The sequence below is a fragment of the Thermobia domestica genome, chromosome 6 (genome assembly GCF_964235325.1).
Source record: "Thermobia domestica chromosome 6, izTheDome1.hap1.1, whole genome shotgun sequence".
NCBI lineage: Eukaryota > Metazoa > Arthropoda > Insecta > Zygentoma > Lepismatidae > Thermobia > Thermobia domestica.
This window is the reverse complement of record NC_137459.1, coordinates 242,754,459-242,781,918: the sequence shown is the minus strand read 5'-3', so window position 1 is coordinate 242,781,918 and position 27,460 is coordinate 242,754,459. Positions and strand designations below refer to the sequence as shown.

The 27,460-nt window shown below is 35.9% G+C and overlaps 1 protein-coding gene across 3 annotated transcripts in view; it reads left to right on the top strand.

Annotated features, from left to right (window-relative positions):
* The window catches only part of LOC145688447 (uncharacterized), a 97,060-nt gene that overhangs the window by 8,381 nt on the left and 61,219 nt on the right, over positions 1 to 27,460 (top strand). The window contains exons 1-2 of one of the 3 annotated variants that reach the window (XM_081762684.1): positions 13,004 to 13,079; positions 22,927 to 26,163. In XM_081762684.1, coding sequence (XP_081618810.1) covers positions 23,191 to 26,163 — 2,973 coding nt within the window. In that variant the 5' untranslated portion in view covers positions 13,004 to 13,079; positions 22,927 to 23,190. Of the gene's footprint in view, positions 1 to 13,003; positions 13,080 to 22,926; positions 26,164 to 27,460 lie in introns of those variants that run through there. The other 2 variants (XM_081762682.1, XM_081762683.1) reach the window with 2 other exon arrangements.

Sequence of the window (27,460 nt, the reverse complement as noted above, 5' to 3'; positions counted from 1 at the left end):
TGTATTCCAAGAAAACGCCCATTTAAATAGCATGGGAATTTTTTCATCCACCTTTAGATCCCTAAAATATTTAAAATATTCACTTTTGGCAATTTTCCTGTGGGTTAGTCCCGGAAGGCTACAATCATGCCAAATTTCATCATTCTAATCCTGCCGGAAGTACTTAAACCTTTTGGAGTGTAGAAGACGTCCCATATAAATAACAAGTGAAAGATTTTTCAGTTCCCCATAAAACCACTCTACGATTGTTAATTTTTATTTCTGATAATTCACTTAGGTAACGCTAACGAAAACGTACAAGCATACCGAATTTCAAATTTTAATTCCAATTCTAAGTACCTAAAACATGAGATTATAGGTCAAAAAAAAGGCCCATTTAAATAACATGGGGAAAATTTTCATCCCCACTTTAGACTCCCTAAAAATTAAAAATATTCACTTTTGGTAATTTTCCTGTGGGTTAGTTCCGGAAAGCTACAATCATGCCAAATTTAATTATTGTAGCCCTAGAGAAAGTGCTCAATAATTTATGTCAGCTCATGTAGTTTTATATATAGTTAAGATATATTAGCTGAACCTGCGCTCTTTACACAGCGCATTATCACATGTGAGCATGAATCTCCTTGTTATTCCTCACATCTGTACATATCCCTTTACAGACACAAGTGAAAGACGTCTTGATAAAAATCGGCAAGAGATACCGTAAAGGGTAGATTTTTTTCTATATTTTTTTCAATATCTCGCACTTGTTGCAAGATTTGAACGTACTTCCGGTTGGAGTTTTTAATTCATGTATGATCAGTGTTTTTTCTTGCATGCAGTATGTAATAAGCAAATACATTACACCAGGGGGTAAAAGTGAGGGGGGACGCGAGGGGACGCCGTTCCCCCGCCTCGAAGAAATATGTACGGTGTCCCCCCAGGTTCTACAAAATTACAATGAGCAAAGATAGGCAGGGGGAACGGCGTGATGTCATGCCGCTACCTACCGTTCCCCCACCTTTTGAGATTCACTTTTACCCCTACATTATACACACAATTGGTTATAATGTCAGTGGTATATGCTGTTCATTGGGCAAAACACTCCACACAATAAGGGTCAACTTTGACTGAGGGAATGGTTATCCTGTGTTTTTCATTATAATTTGGCCATGAAACAAACACCTGAGGGATATGTAACGCCTATGTACAATTATGTGGTGTTGGAATGTATAATGCGTAGGATATGATGCTTCACCTTTTCACCTATCTATTATAATGCTACAATTGCAATAAAAGCGCCTCAGCTCCAACCCATAACTTTAGCTTTCAAATATTTCATTTACGGTTATATGTGATTTCACGTTTAACAGAGACAAACATTTTAAGTGTGTGTACTTTAAATAAATTACTTAAATTCATCTTTTTTCTAAAGTTTATGTTTTAAAATTATTGTTCAAAGCCTTTGTATTTTAATAAGCCTTCTCTAAAATCAATGCACGTGAATTGTGCTGCCATCTTCCGAGTTGGACGTTTATATGTTTGTGGTCAATCCTTTCGACAATGAGATCTCGGGAACTACAGGCTCTAAAAAGATGACGTTTTCACTGATCGATTGCAAATTTTGCGTAGATTGTCCAGTTCTAATTGAATATTTAAAAAATATACCCATTATTTGTTTATTAAATTTTTACAGCTACACTGGAAGTGTTCAAATTAAAAAAAAAAAAAAACTAAAGCATCATATCCTACGCATTATACATTCCAACACCACATAATTGTGTATTGGGGTTGTATATGTCTCAGGCGTTTGTTTCATGACCAAATAGTAATGAAAAAGGAAGGATACCATTTCTCCAGTCTAAGATGAATCTTTTTCTTTGGAGTGTTTTGCCCAATGAAAACATATATAACTGACATAATTAATTGTGTATGTAATGCATTTGCTTATTACATGCTGCACGCAAGAAGAAAGAATACACTTACCATACGTGAATTGGAAACTTCAACCGGAAGTAGGCTGAAATCTTACAAACGGTCCGAGATGTTAAAAAAATAATCGAAAAATCTCCCTTTTATAGTATTCTTTTCCGATTTTTATCACGACGTCTTTAACTTTTGTCTGTAAAGGGACATGTACAGATGTTGTGAGGAATGACAAGGAGATTCATGTTCATATTAGGGATGGCCGGATCTGATTGGGTCCGGATCCTTCGGATCTGGATCCGGATCTCGGATCTGGATTCGGATCTCGGATTTCGGATCTGGATCCGGATCTCGGATGTGGATCCGGATCTCAAATCTCGGATCTGAATCCGGATCTTGGATCTGGATTCGGATGTCGGATCTGGGTTCGAAATTCGGATCTGCATCCGAAATCCGGATCTTAGATCTTGATTCTTATCCAAACCCACATCCCACCCAAATTGTGATAAACTTGAATATCAAAAATTCACCGAAAGTAATTTCACGAAGTCCTGACAGTTAAGAAGAAAACAGAAAATTAAGACGGATTTTGACAAGTCTATTTGTCTCCTTCATTCTACACTAAAGATCAAATGCTTGCCTTACTAAAAAAATAATCTGATTTAACCCGGATGAGAATTCGAATGTCGAATCTAGGTCCACCCGGTTGCAGGACCGAGATGAAGTACACACATATTTATATTTGAAACCGGAATACAAAACTCGAATATTTAAAATTCCTCAATACACCTATTTCATTGATAGTTAAGAAAACAAACAGTTTAGACAAGTATTGACTAGTTTTTACGTATATTTATCTTGCTCAGTCTGCTCTAAAAATCAAATGTATACCTTACAATTAGATTTAATAATTATTTAGTAAATCACAATATGAGCACCGAGAATAAACTATGAATTTTGGTGCTCCTTATCTAGATTTAAAATTTCGGATTCATACATAGAATCAGGCTGAAAGATAAATATTTGAGATCTGGACACCGAAACAAGTGCTAGTACCAAGATCGTAGCCGTTTTACCTAGGTAATGCGAGCGGAAGGCGAGCACTAATTCGGTATGTACCGGTACTTTGGGGAACACGAGAAACTAAAAACAGATAAATATTCTTTTTCAGGGGCAAGTTGCGCTTTAACATGACTTTTCATGAGTGTTGTGTTCAAATACGAAAACTGTAATGGCGACTTGTTTGAAATAAATGCCTTTTCTTTTTTAGCAATAAAGTTAGGTACTTCCACATTGAATAAAAATTAGCAAAGCACATTTCACTGATTAGAGTGCTGGTTCTTATGGAAGCTTTCACACTGAACCGAAGATTTCCTCATATGGGTATCGGATTGCCACAATTCACCTTGCTGAAAGACGTGGTTTATCAGGAGGTCGGCCAAGATTCTTTTGGACTTAGCCTGTAGACTGCTTCTGGTCTCAATTATTCCCATATAACAAGACTAACCATATATAAAGTTGGTTCGAAATGATTTAAAATATCACTAATTGACCTTAAGGGGATAATCGCGATTTAAATATTCGTAAATCAGAAGAGATGTAAAAGCTAAGCGTTAAAATAAATCCGATAATTCCTAATGCAACCTAATGATAGCAATAAAACTCCTTATGTAACATTTTCAAAGCTAAGATTAACAGTTTTGTTCCTGAAGAGGGTTTATGGCAACATAGAATATTATAAATTCAATTATCATAAGTAGTACCTCTGACAGCCCCGCATTTCACATCACCATCGCCCTTCATCCTGACAAGTGGGCAATTCACTTACCCACAATGACTTTTCAGGCATTCCAGTGACATCAATATCTCAGTTTGGGTTTGGGATCATGCTTCGGTGAACCTTGACTATCCCATCAGCAGCTATTAGAGTATCAGAACTTATTTCTGTATTAGACAATGTGGGTAACTATAGCTTTTCGTCTATAGAAGACAGAGAGCGTGCCTCAGGTGCCCGTGGTCATGGTTTCAATTCCCGGAGAGGCACTCAACAATTTCGGTGTTGACCCAGCATCGTGAGGACAATTGGGGAGTTTTCTTAAGTAAGAGGTAGCGGACTCCAATCTAGAAAGCCAGCATTAGGGACTAAGGATGTCGATGCGTTGACTACACATCCCCACTTTGAACGTAAGCCCGCTGGTAGGAACCAAAGGACTGTCGTGCCAAGAATTTAGTTTGTTTTAATTATCAAAAATGGTTTCTTTATTATTAAATTTTACCCAATATTTTCTTTTCAACTAGTTTGGGAAACTCAGAGCTAGCTACATCACCTTCTTTTTAATTCATGTTCATAGTTAGCACAACTAATCACTAAGGAAAAACAATCTTTTCAATAAAATTCGCCTCGCGTCTTTCGTAGCTCTAAGTTTAGTTATTTTTAGTTTTCTTTTTCTTTTTTTTTTCAAGTTGAAGGGCGGTTTATCATTTTCCCCTCGCTTACCCTATTCTTTTTTCTAGTTTTACCTATGTTTCTTTGCACGGACATTTCGCCTATACGCACGTGCTTAATGTGTTCGTTTACAAAAGCGGGCCATTTTCCTGCCACTATAGAAAGTAAGAGTGCACTGTATCAGAGAAATATTAATTGACGTATGTAAGTGAATATATCTGTGACGAAGTCATAATTACTCAGTTTTTGCATCGTACATAGTTTCCTCATCCTCATTAATCTCTTCACCCCCACTTCCTGAATTCCAGTTCTAGTATTCTTTCTTAATGGGGGACTGATGTCTCATGTAGGCTTATTAACTATAACATCAGCAATAAAGAAAGTACGGTTTAATTTGCACTAATTTTAAAACATTACGTTAATTAAATAATAATAATAATACGGAGCGAGCTCAGGTTACTTGTTAGGATTCTTGCTTCGCAATTGGATAATACCGGGTTCGAATTCGGAGACCAGCGATCCTGACAAGATATTCCAGGGTTGTTCCTCTGTTATACTGGGCAAATGCTAGGTTAGTACCTTGATCTAAGGCTCTGAAGACCTTCCTTTCATTCCTTTTCCAATGTTTTCATCTGTTGATTACTACAGTGTAAAATGGCCTCTGAGGATGTATCTGGTAGCTTATAGTAAATAAACAATAACGACGTAATATATCTTCACGAAACGTGTGGGTTAATTTAACTACAGCCTTACAGTCGAAATAGATAGCTAAAGTTTTAATATCAATTTCCTGACTTTTATATACTATTTTCATATTGTTTCAGCTTTCAATTTTCTCATGTATGTTCCCACCGAGAATTGAACCTGAGATCACATGAACAAATGCGAATATGTTAAATATTTTTGAACACTTTAATATACGAAACACAAAATGCTTCAATGATACGATGCATGGATATGTTTTGGTTACGTCCTGCAATGTATGATTAAAGAAGCCAGGAGGGTGAAGAAAAAATAACAGAAATCTCTTTTATATTTACTCCTTCAACAAACTCCCGACCTCAGAAGGGCAAGCCATAAGTTAGGTAATAAAGTCATACAACGAACACAACCATATCGCTCTCCTGAAATTCTCGTGTGTATGTTTAAAAATCTACTGTTGTTCCACGCCAACCAGTCTGTTTTTTGTTGTATATACCTTCGAAGTGAAAGATATTCATTATTACATTTGTTGGTGGTTGAACTCGTGCGTCAGAAACTACTATTAATAAAGAGTTTGTTTTGTCTACTATCCCTGCGATTAGAAGGGCCTTATCTAACAGATATTTCATTTGTATATGAGAATAGAAGAAAGTTTATTTTCTAAGAATAAAATAAATATTTTCAATGTGAAGCTAACATTAAGTTTCGAAGAGGAGCTAAACAGAAGAATTTGTTACCATTTATATCAGTTTTCAGACAGTTCACTATACTCTGAAATGGGAAGAAATCGAACTGGGAAACATTTACTAAAGAGACTTCGACAGAAAGTGCAACATGTAAATATTGCAAGGTTAAAAGAAAATAAAGAACAAAGTCAACACAAACGTGTTATGGAAACATATAAAAGCACAGCAACCTACTATATCAGTGAATCCTAAAAAAAAAGTTTTAACGAATTTTAGATATTCAATTTTATCATCACAATTTCAGATGTAGGTTTGGATACGAATCAAGATCTGAGATTCGAATTTCGGATTCAGATCCGAGACTCGAATTTCGGATCCAGGTCCGAGATCCGAATTTCGGATCCAGATCCGAGATACGGATCTGAGGTCCGGATCCGGATCTCACTGGATCCGGGATATCCGGATCCGAAAATTTTTGGCCATCCCTAGTTCATATGCGAATGATGCGCTGTGTAGAGAGCGCAGGTTCAGCTAGTTTTTTTTAAAATTTTAAGACTTCCAGTATACTCTTAAAAATGTAATAAAGAAATAATGGCCTTTTTTTTAATATTCAATTAGAACTGGACAATCTACGTAAAATTTGCAATTGATCAGTGAAAACTTCTTCCTAGAGCCTCTAGTTTCCGAGATCTCATTGTTGAAAGGATTGGCCAAAAACATATAAACGTCCACAAACATGTAGTTTAAAAGAACTCCAAAGATGGCAGCACAATTCAATTGCATTGATTTTGGAGAAGGGTTATTAAAATACAAAGGCTTTGAACAATAGTTTTAAAACATAAACTTTATAAAAAAATATGTATTTAAATAATTAATCTAAAGTACACATACTTGGTTAAACGTGAAATCACATATAACCGTAAATCAAAGTTTTGAAATCCAAAGTTAGAGGTAAGAGTTTAGGGTTTTTTATTGCTTTTGTAGCATTTTAATAGATAGATAGATAGATTGGTGAAAAATCAAGGCCATTATGTATCGTACTGGTTCCACCAAACTCATCTTATCAGGATCAAAGTTGGTATGATTCTTTAACCTGCTATAAAATACTATAAAAAATATGGTACCGGTATATTATGTTATGCAGGCTTTTGTTTCCCGAGTTAGAGGCGGTCAAATTTTGAGTCATATTTTCGAAAAGAAAACTGCATTCCTCGAACTTGGCCTAGTGATAGACTTTGACATGTTATGTATGCGTGTGAATTATTTAATCGTTTCCGAGTTTCGTGCGTTTAAATTTTGAGTCATATTCTCGAAAACAATTACTCATATACTTAACTCATTCAATCTAAGGGGAGTCCATATCGAAGACAGATTCTTGCTGTGTCTCACAATTATTACTCAGGAATCAATATTGAAGCCAAGTTCTGCTATTTCTACTTTCGATTTTAGTAGAAGAATAAAGCTAAGATGAAATTATTCTTCGGATATTGAATCCATGTATTAAAGAAAAAAAAAATGTCGCCTCCTATTAATGTTTCCACTCTACTTGAGTCATTGTTAAGAGCAGCTCCGGTAGGAATCTTATTATTTCTCACCTCATCCATAGGTTGGTAGGCAACATGGTAATTTTAAAATCTTTCTCTCCCTTGGAAGAGTTGTCTTATACTTTGATAAGGTCTCTTCTTCATAACTGCATCTACATATTCTATCCTTGGTCTTCCTCTTCTTGGTTTCCCTTCTGGGACATTCCATATGAAATCAGCACAAAAAAAGCACATTTTTACCTCACATTTTTGGATTTTGATTATTTTTACGCACATGAAGATATCATAGCAAGATTGAAAAATACCAAATTTCAACCTTTTATGTTGATTAGTTTTCGAAATTTCGAATTTTGGTCCAAAAATTGCATATATTAGCTTCTTTATTTTGACATATCTCGGCCCCTAATTAACGTACCGAACTAAGACTTACGTCATTGCAAAGCCATTGTTTTGAGCTTATTTTTAGATATATAAATCAATAGGAGTGTTCTAAAATTAATTTTTGAAAATTCGAATTCCTCGAAAATGGGCAATTTTAAATTTGTGATAAAATCTTATATGTAGGTTAGGCCTTTATAAAGATACGGTCAAAATATAATTTTGGGATCGTGATGGGATCGCGAGATAGAAATAATAGAAACGAATTGGGTGAAGTTCTTCCACCACAAAACGCCCAGGCCGTCAAGGAATTCTACCAAATTGCTGATATTTCTAGGATTATACCAGGCATAAAAGACTGTCTTTCAGTAAGAGACAGCAGTAGGAAGAAAGTTAAAATTTCTAAACGCCTCTTGTAAATTTTGCGGGAGTTATATCAGGTGTTTAAAGAGCGTTTATAAATATTTATATATATGAGCATAAGGTTTTCCAAATTTGTAGAGCTTAGCCCAAAAAATGTGTTAGCTGCAGCTAATGGAAGGCACACTGTATGCGTTTGTAGGACACAACAAAACGTGAAGTTAATGATAGAAAATGCCAAGTTACAAACTTTCACCAATGCTTCCATAATGGGTTCGCTTGCCGACGGAAGCTCATGTGGTTCAGATTTCACGTTTATCAGTAAGTCCATGTCTCATATACAGGGTGGCCACTCACCTGGAAAACCGGAAAAAGTCAGGGAAATTTTTAATTCTGGAAAAGTCAGGGAATTTTGATGAAAAACCGGGAATTTTTCTCGGGGGAAAATTTACGCTCTGCTGTATTCCTAGTCATTTAGCCGGTTTATTTATATACAAAATAGCTTTGGTCGCTGGGGGCTTCGCCCCCAGATCTCTCCTTCGTTCCAGTTTCGTTTATCTAGCTCTGCTGGTTTGGGCTGCGCATACTTTCTTCATATTCTTTTGTCATTTAGTGCTGCCCATGAATTGAGCTGGAGCGAAATCGGGACCATTTTGTAATTAACACACTTGTTTTGTTCGATGGCTGCTCGATTTCCAGAATTCGCTCGGGGCTGCGCCCCTGCATCCCGTTTTGGTAGCCACGTGATTAATATAAAGGCTGAACGGTAGTTGAGTATTTCTGCCGGAAGAGTTCCGAATGTGTGTCGAATTCCACAAAATGTGTGGAATTTTGGTTAATGCGTGTATTTCTAGGTGGAATCAAAAACTGTGTGGATTCCACATGCATTTGTACTCAGTGGCGGCAGTACTTTTTGCGACACACGATTAATTGGCCATGCTTTTTTACAGATATTTGACCTTTTGACCACCAATTTGAAGTAATGGCATTCCCCTCCCCCCTAGTTTTTACACCCAATTCCGCTACTGCATGTACTACTGTTTTTAAAAAAAATCAGCTACAAACAAGATTTTCTGATTTCTTAAAAGCGCATTTTATTAGTGCTCATTTACTTCAGTTCCGTTGTTTTGTTACCTTACGATTACCTGACGATTCGGTTTTGGGACAATGAAAGAAACCAAGTGTCAGCAAGATATTTAAATTCAGTGTTCTCGGACATTCAACGTCAGCAGACATTCAAGTTAGTTTCAAGAATGGTATCTTAGGTTTGGACCTCAAGAAAATTGTTCAAGTTTCGATGGATGGCCCATATGTTAACTTCAAATTTTTAAGTGACCTGCAGAAAGATTTTGCAAGTTCATCTTCAGATCCAATTCTTCTTGATATTGGAAGTTGTGGGCTGCATACTATGAATTGTGCTTTTAAAGCTGCCATGCAAGCAACAGGTTGGAAATGAGAAGAATTCCTAATTTATTCAAAGACGTTCCAGCTCATCGTGCAGATTACATAAGATGCACAGGGTTTTCTGTGTTTCCGAAAAAATTTTGCAACATTAGATGGACAGAAAATTCGGACGTTGCTTCCCGGGCGATGGAAATATTACCGAACGTAAAGAAATACGTACAGTGGGCTGTTGATGAGAAGAAAATACCACAGTGCAGAAGCTTTGATACTGTCAGACATTTTACAAATGATAACCTGCTTGGTGCAAAACTTGGCTTTTTCACAACATTAGCAAAAACTGTTGAACCTTTCCTGCGTGAATTTCAGGGAGAAGCTCCTTTCCTTTACAACTCGCTCCAGGCCATAGTATTGTCTGTTGTAGGTCGTTTTGTGAAAGATAGTGTTTTAAAAGGCCGGCCATTGGTTAAGATTGATTTCAATAATAGCGAAAACTTAAAGCCAGCCAAGTTTGTAAACATTGGGTACACATCAAAGGATGCTGCACGAAAAGCCAATACCGTATGGAGATTGGAAAGCGATAGGGATAGACATTCCTTTTCTCGTTCTGTGCAGCAGTTGGTTACAGTGGAGTGGAAACACACAGGAGAATTGAAAATTAGGCAAGTAAGTGATTAAAATTAGACTATTTATCTTCGCTAGTGTTTTTTGTGATTCTTTTTTTAATAATGATCCTCTAGTCCACATTGCGTTTCACTTGTAGCTTCTGTTTAAGCTTTGAAAAACAATGATATACCAATTTCAGATCTCTCTAGAAATTTTCTGGAAAACCGGGAAAATTTCTGGAAAAGTCAGGGAATTTTGAAATTCCAAATGAGTGGCCACCCTGATATAGCCTCACTGCTGAACGGGACGTTAAAATCAACTCATTGGTTTCATAACAACTTACAAGGGCTGCCTACACCCCATAAAATGTGAACCTGTATCTGAGGACTGTTCTATAGGAACTTGCTCTTCTTGCCCGGGAACTGACGTCATCAAAACTCTGCTGGAAGACACCCTACAGGAAAACTTAATCGAAACTGTGACTTTCCGTCAGTGGTTCTCTGTTGATAGATGTACATTACAAACTCTCCAGAAGCCATCATCAGAATTTATTGAGCTATTTTGTCAAAAATTAAATGATCTTTATGATGACTTCATAGGGAAGCAACAACGTTTATTTTTCAACCGTGTTAAAGGAAAAATTTCTGAAAGTGAGTTTGCTGTTGTTGTGACTTCGTGAAAACTTATGACTTCGTTCTACAAGATGAGACTCAATCATTTCACTGAAATACCAGCCAAGCTACGGTCCACCCCATCGTAATTTATCACCGAAAATGTAACAAAAACGACTGTCCTTAGCACAATACGGTGGGATTCTACTCTTTTCAGAAGAAGCTTGTGGAATTCCTTCGAAGCAAACATAGTACTGCCCCTGAGAAAATTTTATACTTTTCGGATGGTTCAGCTGCACAGTATATAAACCGTAAGAAGTTTCTAAACTTATGCTTACACCATCAAGATTTAGGAATACAGGCTGAGTGTTTTTTTTTTTTTTTTTTTCACACCCATGGTAAAGGCCCATGCGATGGTATAGGAGGCACTGTGAAGAGACTGACAAAAGAGTAAGCCTCCAGCACCCATTCTCAGATCAAATTGGAACCATTACAACTTTATGATTGGGCAAAAAGAGTATCTCAGGGATTGAGTTCATATTTGTTACTCACACAGAATATGGTGCGACTGATGAATTTCTTCGAAAATATTCACGAAATTTCAGGGACACGAAGACTCCATGCTTTTGTGTCCCTTGATGGAACGTATGTAGTGACTAAGCCCTTCTCCTTTTCTTCAACATCCAACGTACACCAGCTGGACATCCAGGACGCTTCCATTAAGTGAAATTCATTTATATGTGACTACAGTTTACGAAGGAAATTGGTGGCTCGAACATGTCGTCACGTCTAATTAAGATGGCCAGGTGAAGGTAATATTTTTGCACCTTGCTGGACCATTACCTTCATTTCTTGATCCAAATAAGATAAACGTATTGTGGGTTCAGTCACGAAACATTTTATTCAAAGAAAACCCAGTCACACCTACTGGTCATGTTTGCCGTGTTCCTGAAGATGACGGCAAAATAACTATCAGAGCTTTCCAGAAATACATCTCTTCAAAAGACTTTAGCTGAAGTTTAGTCTCTGCTTATAGATGCGCTACAGTTGAGTAATTTGAATAATTGCCAAATGTTACAGCATAAGGAAAGTTCGATGAACACTATGCAAATCATGTGATACGTTTTTTTTATTCACACAATATCCTTCGAAGTTTGTATCTCTTGATCCCATAACGACCCAAAAATTATATTTTGACTGTATCTTTAGGCATCAGAGCGAGTATCTTTTTCATCTAAAAGTTTTTTTTTCCCAAAGTCTCTATCAGTCTCTATTTTTGAAACATTAGTCTACTAAGTCTCTTTTGTATCTTTACTTAGTTATATTGTTTGGATTGTGGACAATGTACTAGAAAATGCCAGTCATTAAATAAAAGAAAATAATGACGATGAACAGAAAATGACATAAATACAATGTAATAAATATAGTCAGTGTGTGTGTGTGTGTTTGTGTGGGAGGTTGGAGGAATTTCTGTCTCCCTAGAGGGAGGTTGCCAGAGAGACCCTTCTTTGTTTGTCTTGACCTTTTTTGTTAATTACAAGGGAATTTGCAGCAGATTACCAACTCTTTATTTAACAGTGTTCCCATCGACCTGGTAAACCGGGAAAGTGAGGAAATCCTCCTAACTCAATAGTCATAGAATTTGATCATAGTCATAAAAATCTGGGAAAGTAAAATAATTTTAAGTATGGATTTATACTCCGCAAATTCAGTTTCTAAACCTTTATTTCGCTAGAGCACACTTTTTATTTTTTTGTTTGTTTTTGTTTGTTTATTTCGACTTAAAAATAATGTTATGGCTTAACGACTATATAAATATTCGTGCCGAGTCAACCCGTAGCAAGAGGAAAATATAGATGTCTTTTTATATTATATGTAGAATCAGAAATTTATAAATCATATTCTGGAATTCGTACTTGCAAAATAAGTGGGAATCCTAGTTTAATTAGTTGTAAATTGATTTAATATAAGAACTAGATATGCCTTTCGCTATGTTGCTGTGTAAATTCGTGCATGATTAGGGCTAGGAGTTTGTCGCAAGCTGCGAAATCGCGAAAGTTTTCCTACAAAGCCGAGAGTTGGTTTTCCAACGAACTACGTCAGATTGAGTAAGTAAATAGGTATTTTGAAGTCGCGACAAAATGCGATAACTGACATTTTGAGCGAAATATGCCGCAAAACGCGACAAATTGCGAAGTTTTAAAAACATCAATTTTACTTGTTAAAATAGAAATAAAAAGTACAATTTTTCAAAGGGGAGAAAAATTTAAACTTAAATAACTTGTGCCTGTCGGCAATATGGTTTCCAATAACAAATACTGACTGTGAATTTTTTTTTTTTTTTTTTTTTTTTTTTTAATACAGCTTGGTAATCAATGATAGAAAGCTGCAAATGAAAGAAGAAAATGTTGAAACATGCAACATGCTGCACTAATGTATTGTATGTATGTGTTTTTACATGTATATATGTTTTCGGTGTATAAGTAATACAATGTGTGGTGTTTTGTGATGGCAATCGTGATGATACTGTGCTAGTGTATTTTAAGTTTTTAGATTTGTACAAGAAGAAAGAAGTAATTTGTTGTTAGTAACTGCATAAAGAGTAACTTCATTGTCCTAAGTAGCATTATTGTTTTTTTGCTTATTACTTATATTGGGCTTACATTAGAATATGTATAATTTATATTAGAGTTTGTAAAATAATTTACTTTGCGACAAAATAAGAAATTTTATATCTCAAAATGCGACAAAATATGAAATTTTTAATTTCAAATTGCGAAAAACTCCTGCCCCTAAGCATGATCTCATTGTAGCCTTCGATTCGAGAATTTCCTCTCTAAGGTGATGTATTCCGTAAGTTTCAATTAACTGATGTATACGAACAAATAAAATCCATATCTTCAGTCTTCATGAGTAAACAAATGAAGTACGCCTATTGAGTCTTCGTGACTATACAGTGATACACGAGTGTCAAATATAAGTACAGTCAGGGATAAAAACGTCGGACACTCTTCACAAGTTATGCGGGGAGTGCCCGATTTTTTGTACCTGGCTGTACATGTATATATTACTTCAATGTTACGAAATAACAACAACAGCCACATGATATTATTAACTATTATAGGGTAACAGAAGTGAAGAAATCACTTCGCTTTCAGAATATTTTGTTACAACGTTTTAAACGTATAATTTTTGCACGTTTTTAAACGATTGAGCAGTGTATCGTAAAAGATTAATAAGGGGACTTACGATACAATTAGCTTTTTGCCACCCTTAAAATGGCGGGTCTGTTCGATTTATGCGAGTTCGATACCATCAAGATTTCCCTGTTAGGGCATTTCTAGTTCTTATTACCTCAATGGAGTTGTAACAAGTAGGAACATTCTAAAGCGGTCCTTTTGTTGGCATATTTTGTACGTTCTGTTACCATATTTTGATGTCCGTTCCGTGCACATTGTCTAATGTATAAAAGAACTCACAATCATGCATGTACATTTAATCTGCGTGAGGTTGAATCCTACGAAATTCAGTCCGGATTTTATATCTTAATGCTTATTGAAGTCTAACCCGTGTTTTTGTGATGAATTGTATTTTTTACGTTAGAGAAATTCCAGGAACGGATGCCAATAGATGCTATAATAATTTATGTATTTGCAGGTGTTCTGTGAACAGTGAAAAACATGAGGGGAAGTGTAAATTCAGGAATGATTGGCTTCACAAGAAAGACAGTAATAGTTACCGAATTCCTCTTAGGCAGAAACACACGTGTTGTGAATGTTTCAAACAAAGGATTTCATTCAGTTTTACAGCATTCTGAAGGAGCAAAACATAAAAAACGATGTACTGATATTCTTGGAGGAAACCAGTTAGTCTTAACATGCACACCTGTTCCATCAGGTTTTGACAGTCTTCAGTCCTTTCAAACTAGCAGTAAGCTTCCAGAGTTTACAACAGAGCACAGCAAGTGTTCATCAACTGTGCGTATTTACAGTGTCAGGAACAGTGCTACGGTGGCAGAATTGATATGAACAATGAAGAGCATTTTAGCAATTACTCAGAATATTCATGTACAGATATCAAAGCTACATTTGAAAGAATGCTTCTAGAATTGCCTGATAGTTTATCCATTAGCCGTAAAAAGATGTACTATTTAACCATTGATGCTCTTGGTGTGCATTTCTATGAAGAAATGTTGGAAGATATTGGCTCGGTGCCATACATCATTTCTTATGATGAAACTACAAATGCTGAAGACAAGAAGGAGCTGCAAGTTACCATTACATATTGGTGAGATATCCATTTCTAAAAAGATGATTACCTTATGTCAAACTGTTCACAAGCATTACCACCAGTTTCTGGAGGAACAGCGACTAGCCAAGGAAAGAAGTGCCACACTTAGAGAAGAGGAAGAGAAGTTGAAGAAAGCAGAAGAACAAAAACTGGAAAATGCAAGAAGTGCTAAGAAGAACATTGAAGAAATTGAAATCCAGCTTAATGAAAGGAAGAGGATGTGCAAATGTGCAAATTTTCTGCTTGGTGAAGCCACAGACAGACTTTGGAAGGCTCTTAAAAAAGGAGACCTGAAGGAGGCACAAATCACTCAAGGGATGTTGGAAGGTGTCATGTCATTGAAAGAAGAGGAATGCAAAGAGCACAAGGACATTCACGCTCTTCAGAAAAGTTTTGAAAAAAGGGAAATGCTCTAATTACATCGTTTTTTAATGCACAGTCAAAGAAGAACTGAAATTTATCCAAGTGCAAAGATTCTTTTATATATTATATATAATGCTCCTGAGATTTCAAATCATAATGATGTTATTGTATCTTTGAAAAAAGCCAATCTCCATCCAGAAGCAGAAACAAAAGCTTTGTTCTGTTGGAAGTCTTTACAGCTGAGTTGTGTTTATATATGTTCAAAAATTAATGCCTTGGATCATTTGTGAAGATTGGAAAATAAATAAATATATGTTTTATTTCTGGTCTTAACCGGCATCTTGGTAGGGGTAAATCACTATAAAAAAGGTTACTTTTCTAAGTTATCACTGAAAGTTGATTTGTTAAGTTCCTTATCAGAGGTGGGTTGGTCTATAGTCTATAGTCTACAAAGTAACTATTTTCAATGTCATTAGACGCTCCGATGCCTGATCTTTATACAGGCCCAACCTACATATAAGTTTTTTTTCACAAATTTAAAATTGCCCTGTTTCGAGAAATTCGAATTTTCGAAAATTCTTTTTAGTACACCCCGATTGATTTATATAACTTATATATATATAAAGCTTAAAACGATGGCTTTGTAATGATGTAAGTCTTAGTTCGGTACGTTAATTCGGAGCCGAGATATATCAAATTTAAAAAGCTAATATATGCAATTTTTGGACTAAATTCGAAATTTCGAACCGTAAATTTTGAAAACTAGTCAACCTAGAAGGCTGAAATTTGATATTTTTCAATCTTGCTATGATATTTTTATGTGACGTAAAGATCATCAAAATCTGAAGTGGTCAGTATAAAACGGTGTGTTGAGTTGATATGGAATGGCCCTTCTTCCTTTCCCTCTATCAACACGGTGATCCAATCGGAGTGCCGAATCAGATGATCAAGCATGCTTTTCCTTCTTTTTCCTATTATTTTCATGATCTGTCGTCCTTCATTAGCTTCCTTTAGTACGTCTTCATTCCTTTTTCTTTCGGTCCATGATATGCGCAGCATTCTGCGCTAACAGAACATTTCAAGTACTTGCAGCTTGGATATTTCAGCTTTTCTCATTGTCGACACTCTTATCCGTAAAGCGCCACGCTCCGTACCAGAGTCTTAATAAATGGTTTTCGAAAGTCCAACGACACATTTCTTGATGTTAACAGTCCCCTTTTCCTATTAAATGCTTGCTTAGCTTGCGCTATTCTTGAAATTGTGTCTTTCACTTCTTCCGTCCGAGAATATTAGACTTCCTAAATAGGGGAACGTTTTAACGTCTTTGATTTTCTCTCCCTCTATCCAAACCTTTGCCCCTTCCTGGGTTTGGATACATAATCTCGTGGCGACAACCCCGCGGACCAAAACCTCGCCAGACCGAAACCTCGCGGCCCAAAATCTCGCCGGACCATAACCTCGCGTCCCGAAATCTCGCCTGGCCAAAACCTCGCTGTCCTGATCTCGTGACACAGAATCTCTCCTGGTCTAAACTACGCGGGATATATTTTATATTATTTTGACGGCACAACGAAGGGGAGGGAGAGATATATATATATAAAAATAAATAAAATTTAATAACTCTTGAACCACGAGACCAATGTCGATCTATTTTGCCACACAGATCAGGTTAGAGCCTGGCCTGGGATGGTTTTATCAATTCACTTTGACGGGAAGGAGGAGGGGAAGTGAGAAATATATAGAAATACATAAAAATGAAGTGGCTGCGTTTGTGACCATCCGACCGGTCTCAATCAAATTTTCAGCATAGATGGGGTTTGAGCCTGGATTTTTTTTTTATTTCACTTTGACGGTGGCCTTAGGAAATTCTAACAAACTCGAATAATATTTATGAAAGTTTGCAATAATATCTGAGTTTTTACGTCCCTCGATTATGTCTTGTAGGTTAAAGGAGGCGTAGATAATCAAGATAAAGGAAATTTTGAAATGAAGAAAGTGAGAGGAAACAGGAATACCCTGAGAAAGCCCACACACACGATATTTTCTTTCTTCTTCTTCTTCTTCTTCTTCTTATTATTATTATTATTATTATTATTATTATTATTATTATTATTATTATTATTATTGAATTGCATATTAAGAAACTAATAGGGTAAATTTTCAGGAAAGGTTTCATTCCGCAACGTTTTGGCCAAGCAAGATTTTGATCCACGAGGTTTGTGGACGGCGAGGTTTTGACCAGGCGAGAATTTCGCCCAAGAGGTTTAGGGCGGCGATGTTTCAGCCACGAGATTTTGTCCGTATCTCCCCTTCCTGTCCTGCTCTTGTGCACTTTATTACTTTGGTTTCCTTCTTATTTATCTTCATTTTGTATGTTTTTTTTCCAGTTGGTCGTTATACAGGAGTTAATTCGGAGATGGAAACTATTCTTGCAATACTGAATCCGTATGAAGAACCTGCTTCTCACTATTACTGTTACTATACTCACTCTGGTGATTGGCGTTGAAACCGGAAATTATAGACTTCAAACACTTCCGGTTTCAATAGAGGGATAAAGGTGAAGATGAAACATTTTTAGAAAGTTGAATCCATATCAGAAAGCCATTAGTCACTATATTTGACCGCTTTTCCTTTTATGTTGATCATCTTATCAAATATCTATTAATAATAGTTGTGTACCAGTTCAGGCAATGTAACATCGTCTTCATCAGACATGTTATAAATGATTAATTCAAGAATAATAACTTAAATATACACAGAAAGGGAAAGGTGACCGACGTAGCGTAGTAGCTAACGCTCTTGTGTTTAGTGCGAGTGGTCCCGAGTTCGATTGCTGGTGGGGACACACGGTCGAAAAACTGTAAAAGCTTTTTCAGGCCAACCATCCTGAGTGGGTTTTTCCTCATTCACACCAGGCAAATGCTAGGGTGGTACCTAACATACAGGTCCCAGCCCGCTTTCGTCCTTACCTTTCCTCGTATAATGTGATTGCTGAGGGACGTTACCCTCATACCTGACAGGCTAACATGGCCGTAGACGGGAAAAGCCCAGAAATCTAATTCCTAATCCTAGTCCTAACAGAAAGTGAAAGGAGGACACGCCCACTTCCAGAACCAATCAATTTTTTCCTTCATTTTTTACATCCATGTGTACAAAACGTAAATTTTTAGTTAAGTGCTTCGATATGTTTTTCCCAACAATTCGCACATCTCTGAATTCGGACACCTCTCCATCTATAGTACTGTTTACTGTTTTAGTTCTTTTCTATTTTGTCCAGCACTGCATTCCGCAACTCATGAGTCGTAAGCCCGCTCGTCTAATTCATTACTATTGTGGTTATATTTTTTTGTTTATCAATGAAATCTTATTTTGGGTGCGCTGTGAGAGGTTTTTTAGTAACCTAAACATAACTAAACTCTCTATTATACTCCTAATAGTAGAGTTTTATAACATGAATTAAAACCTGATAATTGTAGGAGTGAATGAAAGATACAAGCCTCAATGGGTAATTAGTTTAATGATTTTGATTGTTTGTTGTTATGTTGTGTGTGGGAACTGTTGACGTAGTGTGACATGCATGGCAGTTGATAGATCTCAATTAAGCACATATCTGTCTATTTCCAATTGAAGTAATTGTCCTGTACCTTGTTCACTTTAGAACGCAATCTCTGCACAAGTGCTTGATCTAGTAGAAGTCCACAGAGATGGCTGCTATTTGATAGTAACTGTCACTCTCCCAAATTTTCACAGATGTTGACGATAATGTTCGGAGTTTGAAGTTAAGGTATAATTCCAGACTCACCTACACAGAGGCAACGTACGATGTAAAATCCAGCTACACACACTATGCCATCCCGGAAATATCTTAAGGTTTTATGCTATTATTATTGCTGAGTTTGTTACCTAAAGTTTCCGTAGTTATTACATACACGCTCGAAAGACTGACCCAGAAATCGAGGTTCATGTACAAATCGGAATTTGGTTCAGACAATGAAATTTATCAATGCATGATTTATATAATGAGGAAATGCATTATGTGAGTTAAGTTGTCTTCAGCACGTAAAGCGAATTTACAGACAAGATTGTATAACAATTCTTATCATCTTACACAGTTTATGATGAATTTTCTAAGATGAAATTATGTGTAGTGATCATTTTCTTGTTTGTTCATCATTTTTGACATACGGTATTAAATTTTGAAATAAAAGTACAAGAATAAAAGTTTATAATTGCCCTGTTACAATACATTCTTCCCATGTTTCCTAATCAATTAAGCTTCTTTTCATTTCCGTATTGTACTTCTCTTCTCCCTTTCCCGTTCTTTTATGCTTTCTCTCTCCAGCTCTACTTCAGCCCAGCCGTCCTTCTATGCTTTGGTCAGTTTTGTTTCATTAATACTATAGTGATCAACATTGAAATCAAGAATACTATATTTCTACCCTTTAAGATAGAAAAATAAAATCGAAGATGCAATGTATTCTTATGATATTATCTCTATAGTAGAAAACCACTTCTCTCTACTACCCTTTTGCACTATTGTGACAAATGATGAAAGAGCAAGTTGTATATTTCAACCACTTCCGGTTCATATAGGAATGAAGGTCCGAGTGAAAGCTTATGTTGCGACGTTCGATGAATTCCAAAAGACCGATTCTTAATATCTCTTACTCTTTTTCCTTTATTGGGATCGATATTTAAACCGGAAAAAGTACGTTTGTGCCATTTGTGTCTTACTAGAGAGATGCAGAATTGGATAGAATATTTTCTTAAGACGCTGAATGTATTCCATAAAACGTTTATCCCTATTTAGCATCATTTTTCTTCTACGGCGATCAAGGTTAAAACCAGGTATATTTGATTTCTACCACTTCCGGTTTTAATAAAGGGTTAACGGATGAGATGGAACCTATTCTTTGAACGTTATATCGATTCTTAAAACAGCTTCTTGAACTCGTATTGTTTCTGTCTAAGTAGATGAATGTTGAAACTGGAAGTACTAATAAATTTTAGGACTTCTGGTTTCAGTACAGTAATGCGGGTGAAGATAGTGTCCTTTCTTGAGTTATTCAATCAATTAAAAAAATGATGTCGCTTTATCTATCACTGTTTTTGTTCTCTCGCTCGTAAAGTTGAGACCGGAAACTGTTATTTCTACCACTTCCGCTTTCAATAGAGATTTAATGGGGGAGATGGAATGTATTCTTGGAACGCTGAATCAATCACAAGAAACCGTTACTGTCTCGATATCCGTTACCATTTTCGTTCTATATAAATCAGTATTGGAACCGGGGGTACTAGGGAATTTTAAGTACTTCTTGTTTTGTAAGTGTGTCACGGGTTTTGTTAAATTTGTTTTGTTGATACGCTGAATCGACTCCAAAAACGCACTGGACTCTATCTATTACTGTTTTTGTTCTATGGCGATTACCATTGAAACCGGAAGTGCTAGTAAATTTTTAGAAATTTCAGTTTCAATATAGGTTAATGGAGGAGAGAAATGCTTCAATGAATTGCTAAAAACCGCTTCTCAATATCTCTTAACCGTGTTTGCTCTATGTAAATCAATATTGAAATCAGAAGTACTAGTAAATTTCTACCGCTTGGTGTCTTATTAGAGTAATATGGGTGGAGATGGTATCCTTTCTGGAGAAGTTCAATCGATTCCAGAAAACCGTTTGTCGCTATCTATTATAGTGTTTGTTTTATGAATATCAACGTTGAAATCGGCAGCGATTGATTTCGACCACTTTTGGTTTCAATAGAAGTTTAATATAGAAGATGGAACATTTTCTTAGGACGTTGAATCGATGAGCAAGCGCTTCCCAATGTCTCTCGATACCGGAAGTACTAGTAAATTTCAAGCTCTTCTGGTTTTAGTAAAGTGTTACAGGTGATGATGCTATGCTTTCTTGAGATACTAAATCGACTTCAAGAACAATTTGTTGTTCTGTATTGCCGTTTTTAATCTATAGCGATCAGCGTTGAAACTGGAAAAGGTTGATTTCTACCACTTTCGGATCGGACAGACTGTTAGCGGAGGAAATGAAACCTATTTTTGGAACACTGAAACATTTAAAAAAAAAAAAAAAAAAAAAAAAAAAAAAAAAAAAAAGCTTCTCGATGTCTCGTTCCGTATTTGCTCTGATACCTGCGACAGGTGGGCGAGCAGACAGATATTACTGTTCTATAAAACTTCTGATGCTTATGCATATCACCGTTTGGAAGACTAATTAATACTATTTAAATAGGTAGAAATTAAACATCAGTCTTGGACGGGGAAAAGTATGAAATGAAGGACAATTTTATCGTGTATTCGTATTTCACTTGTCCAAATTAACGTGGCTCGAGAAAATCTACAGAGCTAAAATGAACAAAATATCCAATCACATGCAATTACGTACATAGTTTCCAATAGACATAAAGATTGTAATGCCGTTTACAGCAATTTGATATTCATATTAGTCGGGAAGTATGAAAAACTGATCAAATTTGATATATTGTTTAAAATGGCGTATTTTGTATGAACTTCTTTGAAACATTTTTTTAATTTACTTCGCTTCTATAACATTACAATAATACTTTTTTGTACGCGTAATTACAATAAGTTCTCGGGGAATTACATAATTTTAACCAGTGTGGCAAACTTTACCAATCTGTACCATGTCTGCAAAACGGTTTGAGATATCAAATTGGTGTAAACTTCATTGTGATCTTCACACATGTTGAAAAATATTTATGGAATTGGGTGAACTACTTATCTAGGCAGTTTCTCGAAATAAGGGATTTTGTAAAAAGCCAAATTTTCAATTCCTTGTAACTTTGGTCATATTCATTCAAAATTCATTATATCATGATAATAATATTAGATATTAAGGTACTTTGAATGTGCATTGTTGCGTTTGTGTGACCTGCGTTAATACTGCTGTAAAGGCCACCGAAACTTGTATGTTTGTGATACTGTAGCGTCCTTAGTGTGCAAGGCTGAGTAATAAATATAACGTTGTAAGCTTTTTATTTAACATGCAGATTTTAAGTATGTAATAACCTGGCATAGTGCCATTTGAAAAAAAAAAGTACAACTTGATGTTGAGTTGGCAACACTTTTACCCTTGTGGTATCAGTGCTTGCCAAACAATATCTGCCTCCCTGTATGCAGGATACAAAATTTCATCGTTTTCAGTATATAAGTTTGAAAGTTACAAGGGAGTATCGAGATAAATAATCCGCCCTACATACTGTTGCAGACAAATTAAGAGATCTCTTGCGCAAACCACTACCCATTTTCCTCCACACAACCCTTGGATGACCTTAGGCAGCACGTGCGCTGTCATTCTCTTCATTGTTGCCTTGGGTGGTAGTTTGCCCACTGAAACTGCACAAAATTCAGCATTTTTTAAGTGAGTGTAAGATTTTAAAAAAAAAAGGGACAACAGAGGGATGTGGCAACGTTGATTTTTAGGTAACGGGTGTCATAAATCTCTAATAAATGTCGCCAAGAACAGGAGGGAGAGTTTTGAGGACTTTCCAGATTCCAGGAAAAAAGTATCTTTATCTGTGTCTGCTAGTATATAATTCTTTATTTACTTGTTGTTTTAAATAACACTCTACAAATTGATATGTTCTCTTTGTTTTAGCAGCTGGAAGAAAACCAGAAATAAGACGTAATACATTTATGTGAAAGGTGTTTTTTGGCAACAGGCACTCCTGAGAGAGAGAGAGAAGAAAAAAGCTGAAACTATTGCTCAAGGGCAACATGTAGGTGAGATTTCTTCCGAATATAATATGAAGAAAGAAAAAAATAGGAGTCGCAATATGATGGAGGTACAGTAATCATATTGGGAGATATTGATTACCTCGTGCCATTTGAGACATCCAATTCGAATAATAAAATTTACACTATGGAAAATTTGAGTGATGTTCCTCTGTTGAGCCAGGAAGAATATACGATAGAGGAATATGTCGATGTTAAGAAGAGGAAAGAGAAGAAAAAAATAAAACATTTGATAGCTCCAGACATACATTCTTCCATATGTAGCGATACAGGTCGTCAAAATGATGGTGTGAGCAATGCAAGTCAAAGTTCAGTGTATAGTCAGGACGAGATTACAACAGAAATTTTATTAACACCTTGTACTAAAAAGAAGAAAAAGAAACATAAATTTGGTGATAATGTTCATACTAGTCATAGTGTTGAAGAACTAAGTTCAAACGAAATAATGTCCGATGTACATAATTCTTCTTTTGGTGTAAGCAGTTTATCGGATCTATTAATTGAGAATCAAGAATGCATCAATTTTGACAGGAGACAATCTAACGATATTATCCCAGGGACTCCTAAAAAGAGAAAAAGAAAAAACAATTTTTCTCTGAGCCTAACAAATCAGCGAAGTGAAGAACAAATCATGAAACGAAACGTAACTGAAGGCAACACAACGCGAAGACTGAGTTTTACTAGTTTGAAGAAAAATAAAAAGCTCTGTTTGTCCCTAACTGATAAACAGAATCCCACTGATAAAATGACTATGTTTAATACTCCTGAAACTGATAAAGAGAAAGAAATAAATAAGAATTCATTGGAATATCGTAATAAGAAAAGGTGTAAAAGTAAGAAGTCTCAATATGACGAAGACGTGAGAATCAATTCAGAAGATAACGACCCTGATAAAAAATGTGATTCTCTCAGCTCTGTCTCAGATTATAAATATTTCACCAGGAAAGAGAAGACACATTCAAGGGGAGATCTTAACGGTGCTACAGAAGAATGCGTTGGTAATAAGAGTGATGCTTCGACTGGGCACAATAGCGATATATCTAATGAATCAAATGTGGGAAAGTTCGCCCGCTTACGAATGAAAGCAAAATCCTACTTAAACAACAACTCTGTAGGAACTAACAAATCTAACACGATCAAAGACAACACTTACGTGAATTCTGAAAAATCGTTATGCAAAGAAGAAGTGGAAAAACCTATTTTTGAAGATTGCAGCCAGTGGAACTTTTCAGATATAAGTGTTCATTCTAATAGTGATTCTTTACACATTTCCCCATCTGCGTCACAAAAGAGACGTATTAAGGAAAGTCCGAGTGCTTCCAAAATTGACGAGAATAAAACCAATTTTGAACGCATGCTTGGTAAATCATTACAGGGACACCGAGTAAAGAGAAGCTTAATGTGTTCCTATGGAAAGTCCGGCACAAATAATAAAATAGTGAACGCAGAAACCGTGAACGATGCCGTACATTCTGACAGTTTTTCACAATGTAATTCAATAACAAGTAGAATGTCTAATAGTGGACAACAGTGTGATAAAAGCGATAATGAAGTAGTTGATGACGATAGCGAAGACAGCCATGCCTCAGTTATTCAAGTTCATCCTTCACCAACATTGCTCCGCAGTACAAGAATGAGAGATGATGAAGGGCCACTACTTGAAATTAGTAGAAGTACTTCTTTCAGTAGCTTCAGTTCTTCGCCACGACAGAAACCAGATACTCATGAGCCAAAAGAATTTGAGACTATTGCTCAGGGGCGACATGTGGGTAAGACTTCATCGGAATGTAACATAAAGAAAAAGCGTAAAGGAAAAAAGTTGCAATATGATGGAGGAGATACTGATTACCTCGAGCCATTTGAGACGTCCAATTCGAATAATAAAATTTACACTATGGAAAATTTGAGTGATGTTCCTCTGTTGAACCAGGAAGAATATACGATAGAGGAATATGTCGATGTTAAGAAAAGGAAAGAGAAGAAAAAAATAAAACATTTGATAGCTCCAGACACACATTCTTCCATATGTAGCGATACAGGTCGTCAAATTGCTGGTGTGAACAATGCAAGTCAAAGTTTAGTGTATAGTCAGGACGAGATTACAACGGAAATTTTATTAACACCTTGTACTAAAAAGAAGGAAAAGAAACATAAATTTGGTGATAATGTTCATACTAATCATAGTGTTGAAGAACTAAGTTCAAACGAAATAATGTCCGATGTACATAATTCTTCTTTTGGTGTAAGCAGTTTATCGGATCTATTAATTGAAAATCAAGAATGCATCAATTTTGACAGGAGACAATCTAACGACATTATCCCAGGGACTGGGCAGAATAGTGATATATCTAATGAAGCAAATGTGGGAAAGTTCGTCCGCTTACGAATGAAAGAAAAATCCTACTTAAACAACAACTCTGTAGGAACTAAAAAATCTAACGCAATCAAAGACAACACTTACGAGAATTCTGAAAAATCGTTATGCAAAGAAGAACCTATTTTTGGAGATTGCAGCCAGTGGAACCTTTCAGATATAAGTGTTCATTCTAATAGTGATTCTTTACACATTTTCCCGTCTCCTTCAAAAATACGTATTGAAGAAAGCCCGAGTGCTTCGAATAGCGACGGGAATAAAACCAACTTTGAACGCATGCTTGATAAGTCATTACAAGGACACCATGCAAAGGAAACCTTAATGAATTTCTGTAGGAATTCCGGGTCAGATGGGCTGTTAACTTCAAACAATAAAATAATGAACGAAGAAACTGTGAACGATGTTTTACATTTTGACAGCTTTTCAGAATGTACTTCAGTATCAAACAGTAGAGTGTCTAGTAATGGACAACAGAATGATAGAAACGATAATGAAGTAATTGATAACGATAGCGAAGACAGCCATGCATCAGTTATTCAAGTTCGACCTTCACCAAAATCACTCCGCAGTACAAGATTAAGTGGAAAGGAAACTTGTGAATCCAGTCCTAGTTCCAGTGCAAAGTTGCCGATGACTTCTTCTGTGCAATATGTGGATTCGGATTTAGATGAAGAACTTTTTGCTAGCCAGGAGGAAAATAATACAATACTAGAAAGTGAAAAAAAGGTAAGTTTTGTTATTTACAACTCTTATTTATTATTATTATTATTATTATTATTTGTTTAATTATTAAACTTTGATGCATTAATTATTACTGAAAATGAAATGTAATCATCCAGTTTAAAGTCCCACGATTGTGCCCTTTAATCCAAAGTAGACAGATGATTAAGGCAGTGAACGATAATAGAAGAATTGGTGGAATGAGAATGTGGGAGGAAACAGTAGTACCCCGAGAAACCCTACGGACACAACAAACTTACTTGGCCGCAGATCGAACTACGGACCCCACTCACTAGAGATAAGCGCTCTACCACGGAACCACCGTGCCTCTCGCATTAATTGTTAGTAATATTTGAAATAAAATGAATTTCCATTTATGCTCTGTAGACTAAAGGAGATCGTTAATTTTAAATGAATGATATCAGAATTGACGAAATTATGAAAATAGAGGGGAACTGGAAAACTAAAAAGAAACTACTGAGATCATAGTATCCACCACAAATTCTTATAACCTGAGTTCGGACTAGTAACCTCGTACTAGAGGAACACTGTATACTATTCCCTTGTTGCAGTTTGAATCTGTAACTTAAGAAAGAGTGGCACGCTCACCAGATGGAAAAAAAAAAAAAATAAATAGATCTACTGAGGTGAAAAGAAAGTGAAATAGTATTTCCTATAATAAGTTATCATGTTGCTAGAGTACGCTTTCCTATAATAAGTTATCATGGTGTTATAGTTCGCTCCTGATTACACTTATCTCCAATGTATAGCGTATCTTTCTTGATCGCTCTATGTAGAAGCTGTTAAAAGAAAAATGTTACGAAGATTAAATATTGTTACTTGTTGACAGTATGAAAATAAAGGTTCTGGATAATAATGAAAGAAAAGAAAAAAGACGAAATAATATCGTTTTTGAATTATTGCTGCTAATTTCATTGTTTATAACTTATGCTATCTTCTCATAACTTTTATCCAGAATCTAAGCCAGAAAAATATCAAAGGGTAAAGGTAATTGAGATTATTTTCAAAATAGTTCAGTTGATTTGATTTTAGGTTTAACGTCCCTTTCAGCAACGAGGCTATATGAGATGGGACCTACTGATTAACGTGGAATCCAAACCACATGAACTTCCGCCGGGAATCGAACCCGAGTCTCCCACTCCAAAGGCTATTTTCAAAAGAAAACTTTTCTATTTTCAAATCGGAGCATGTCCACAACTTGAATGCATGTATATATATTCCTTGATTGATGACCAAGAAACACATTCTACCATTCCCATAAGCTACTTTTTGGGTTATTTTT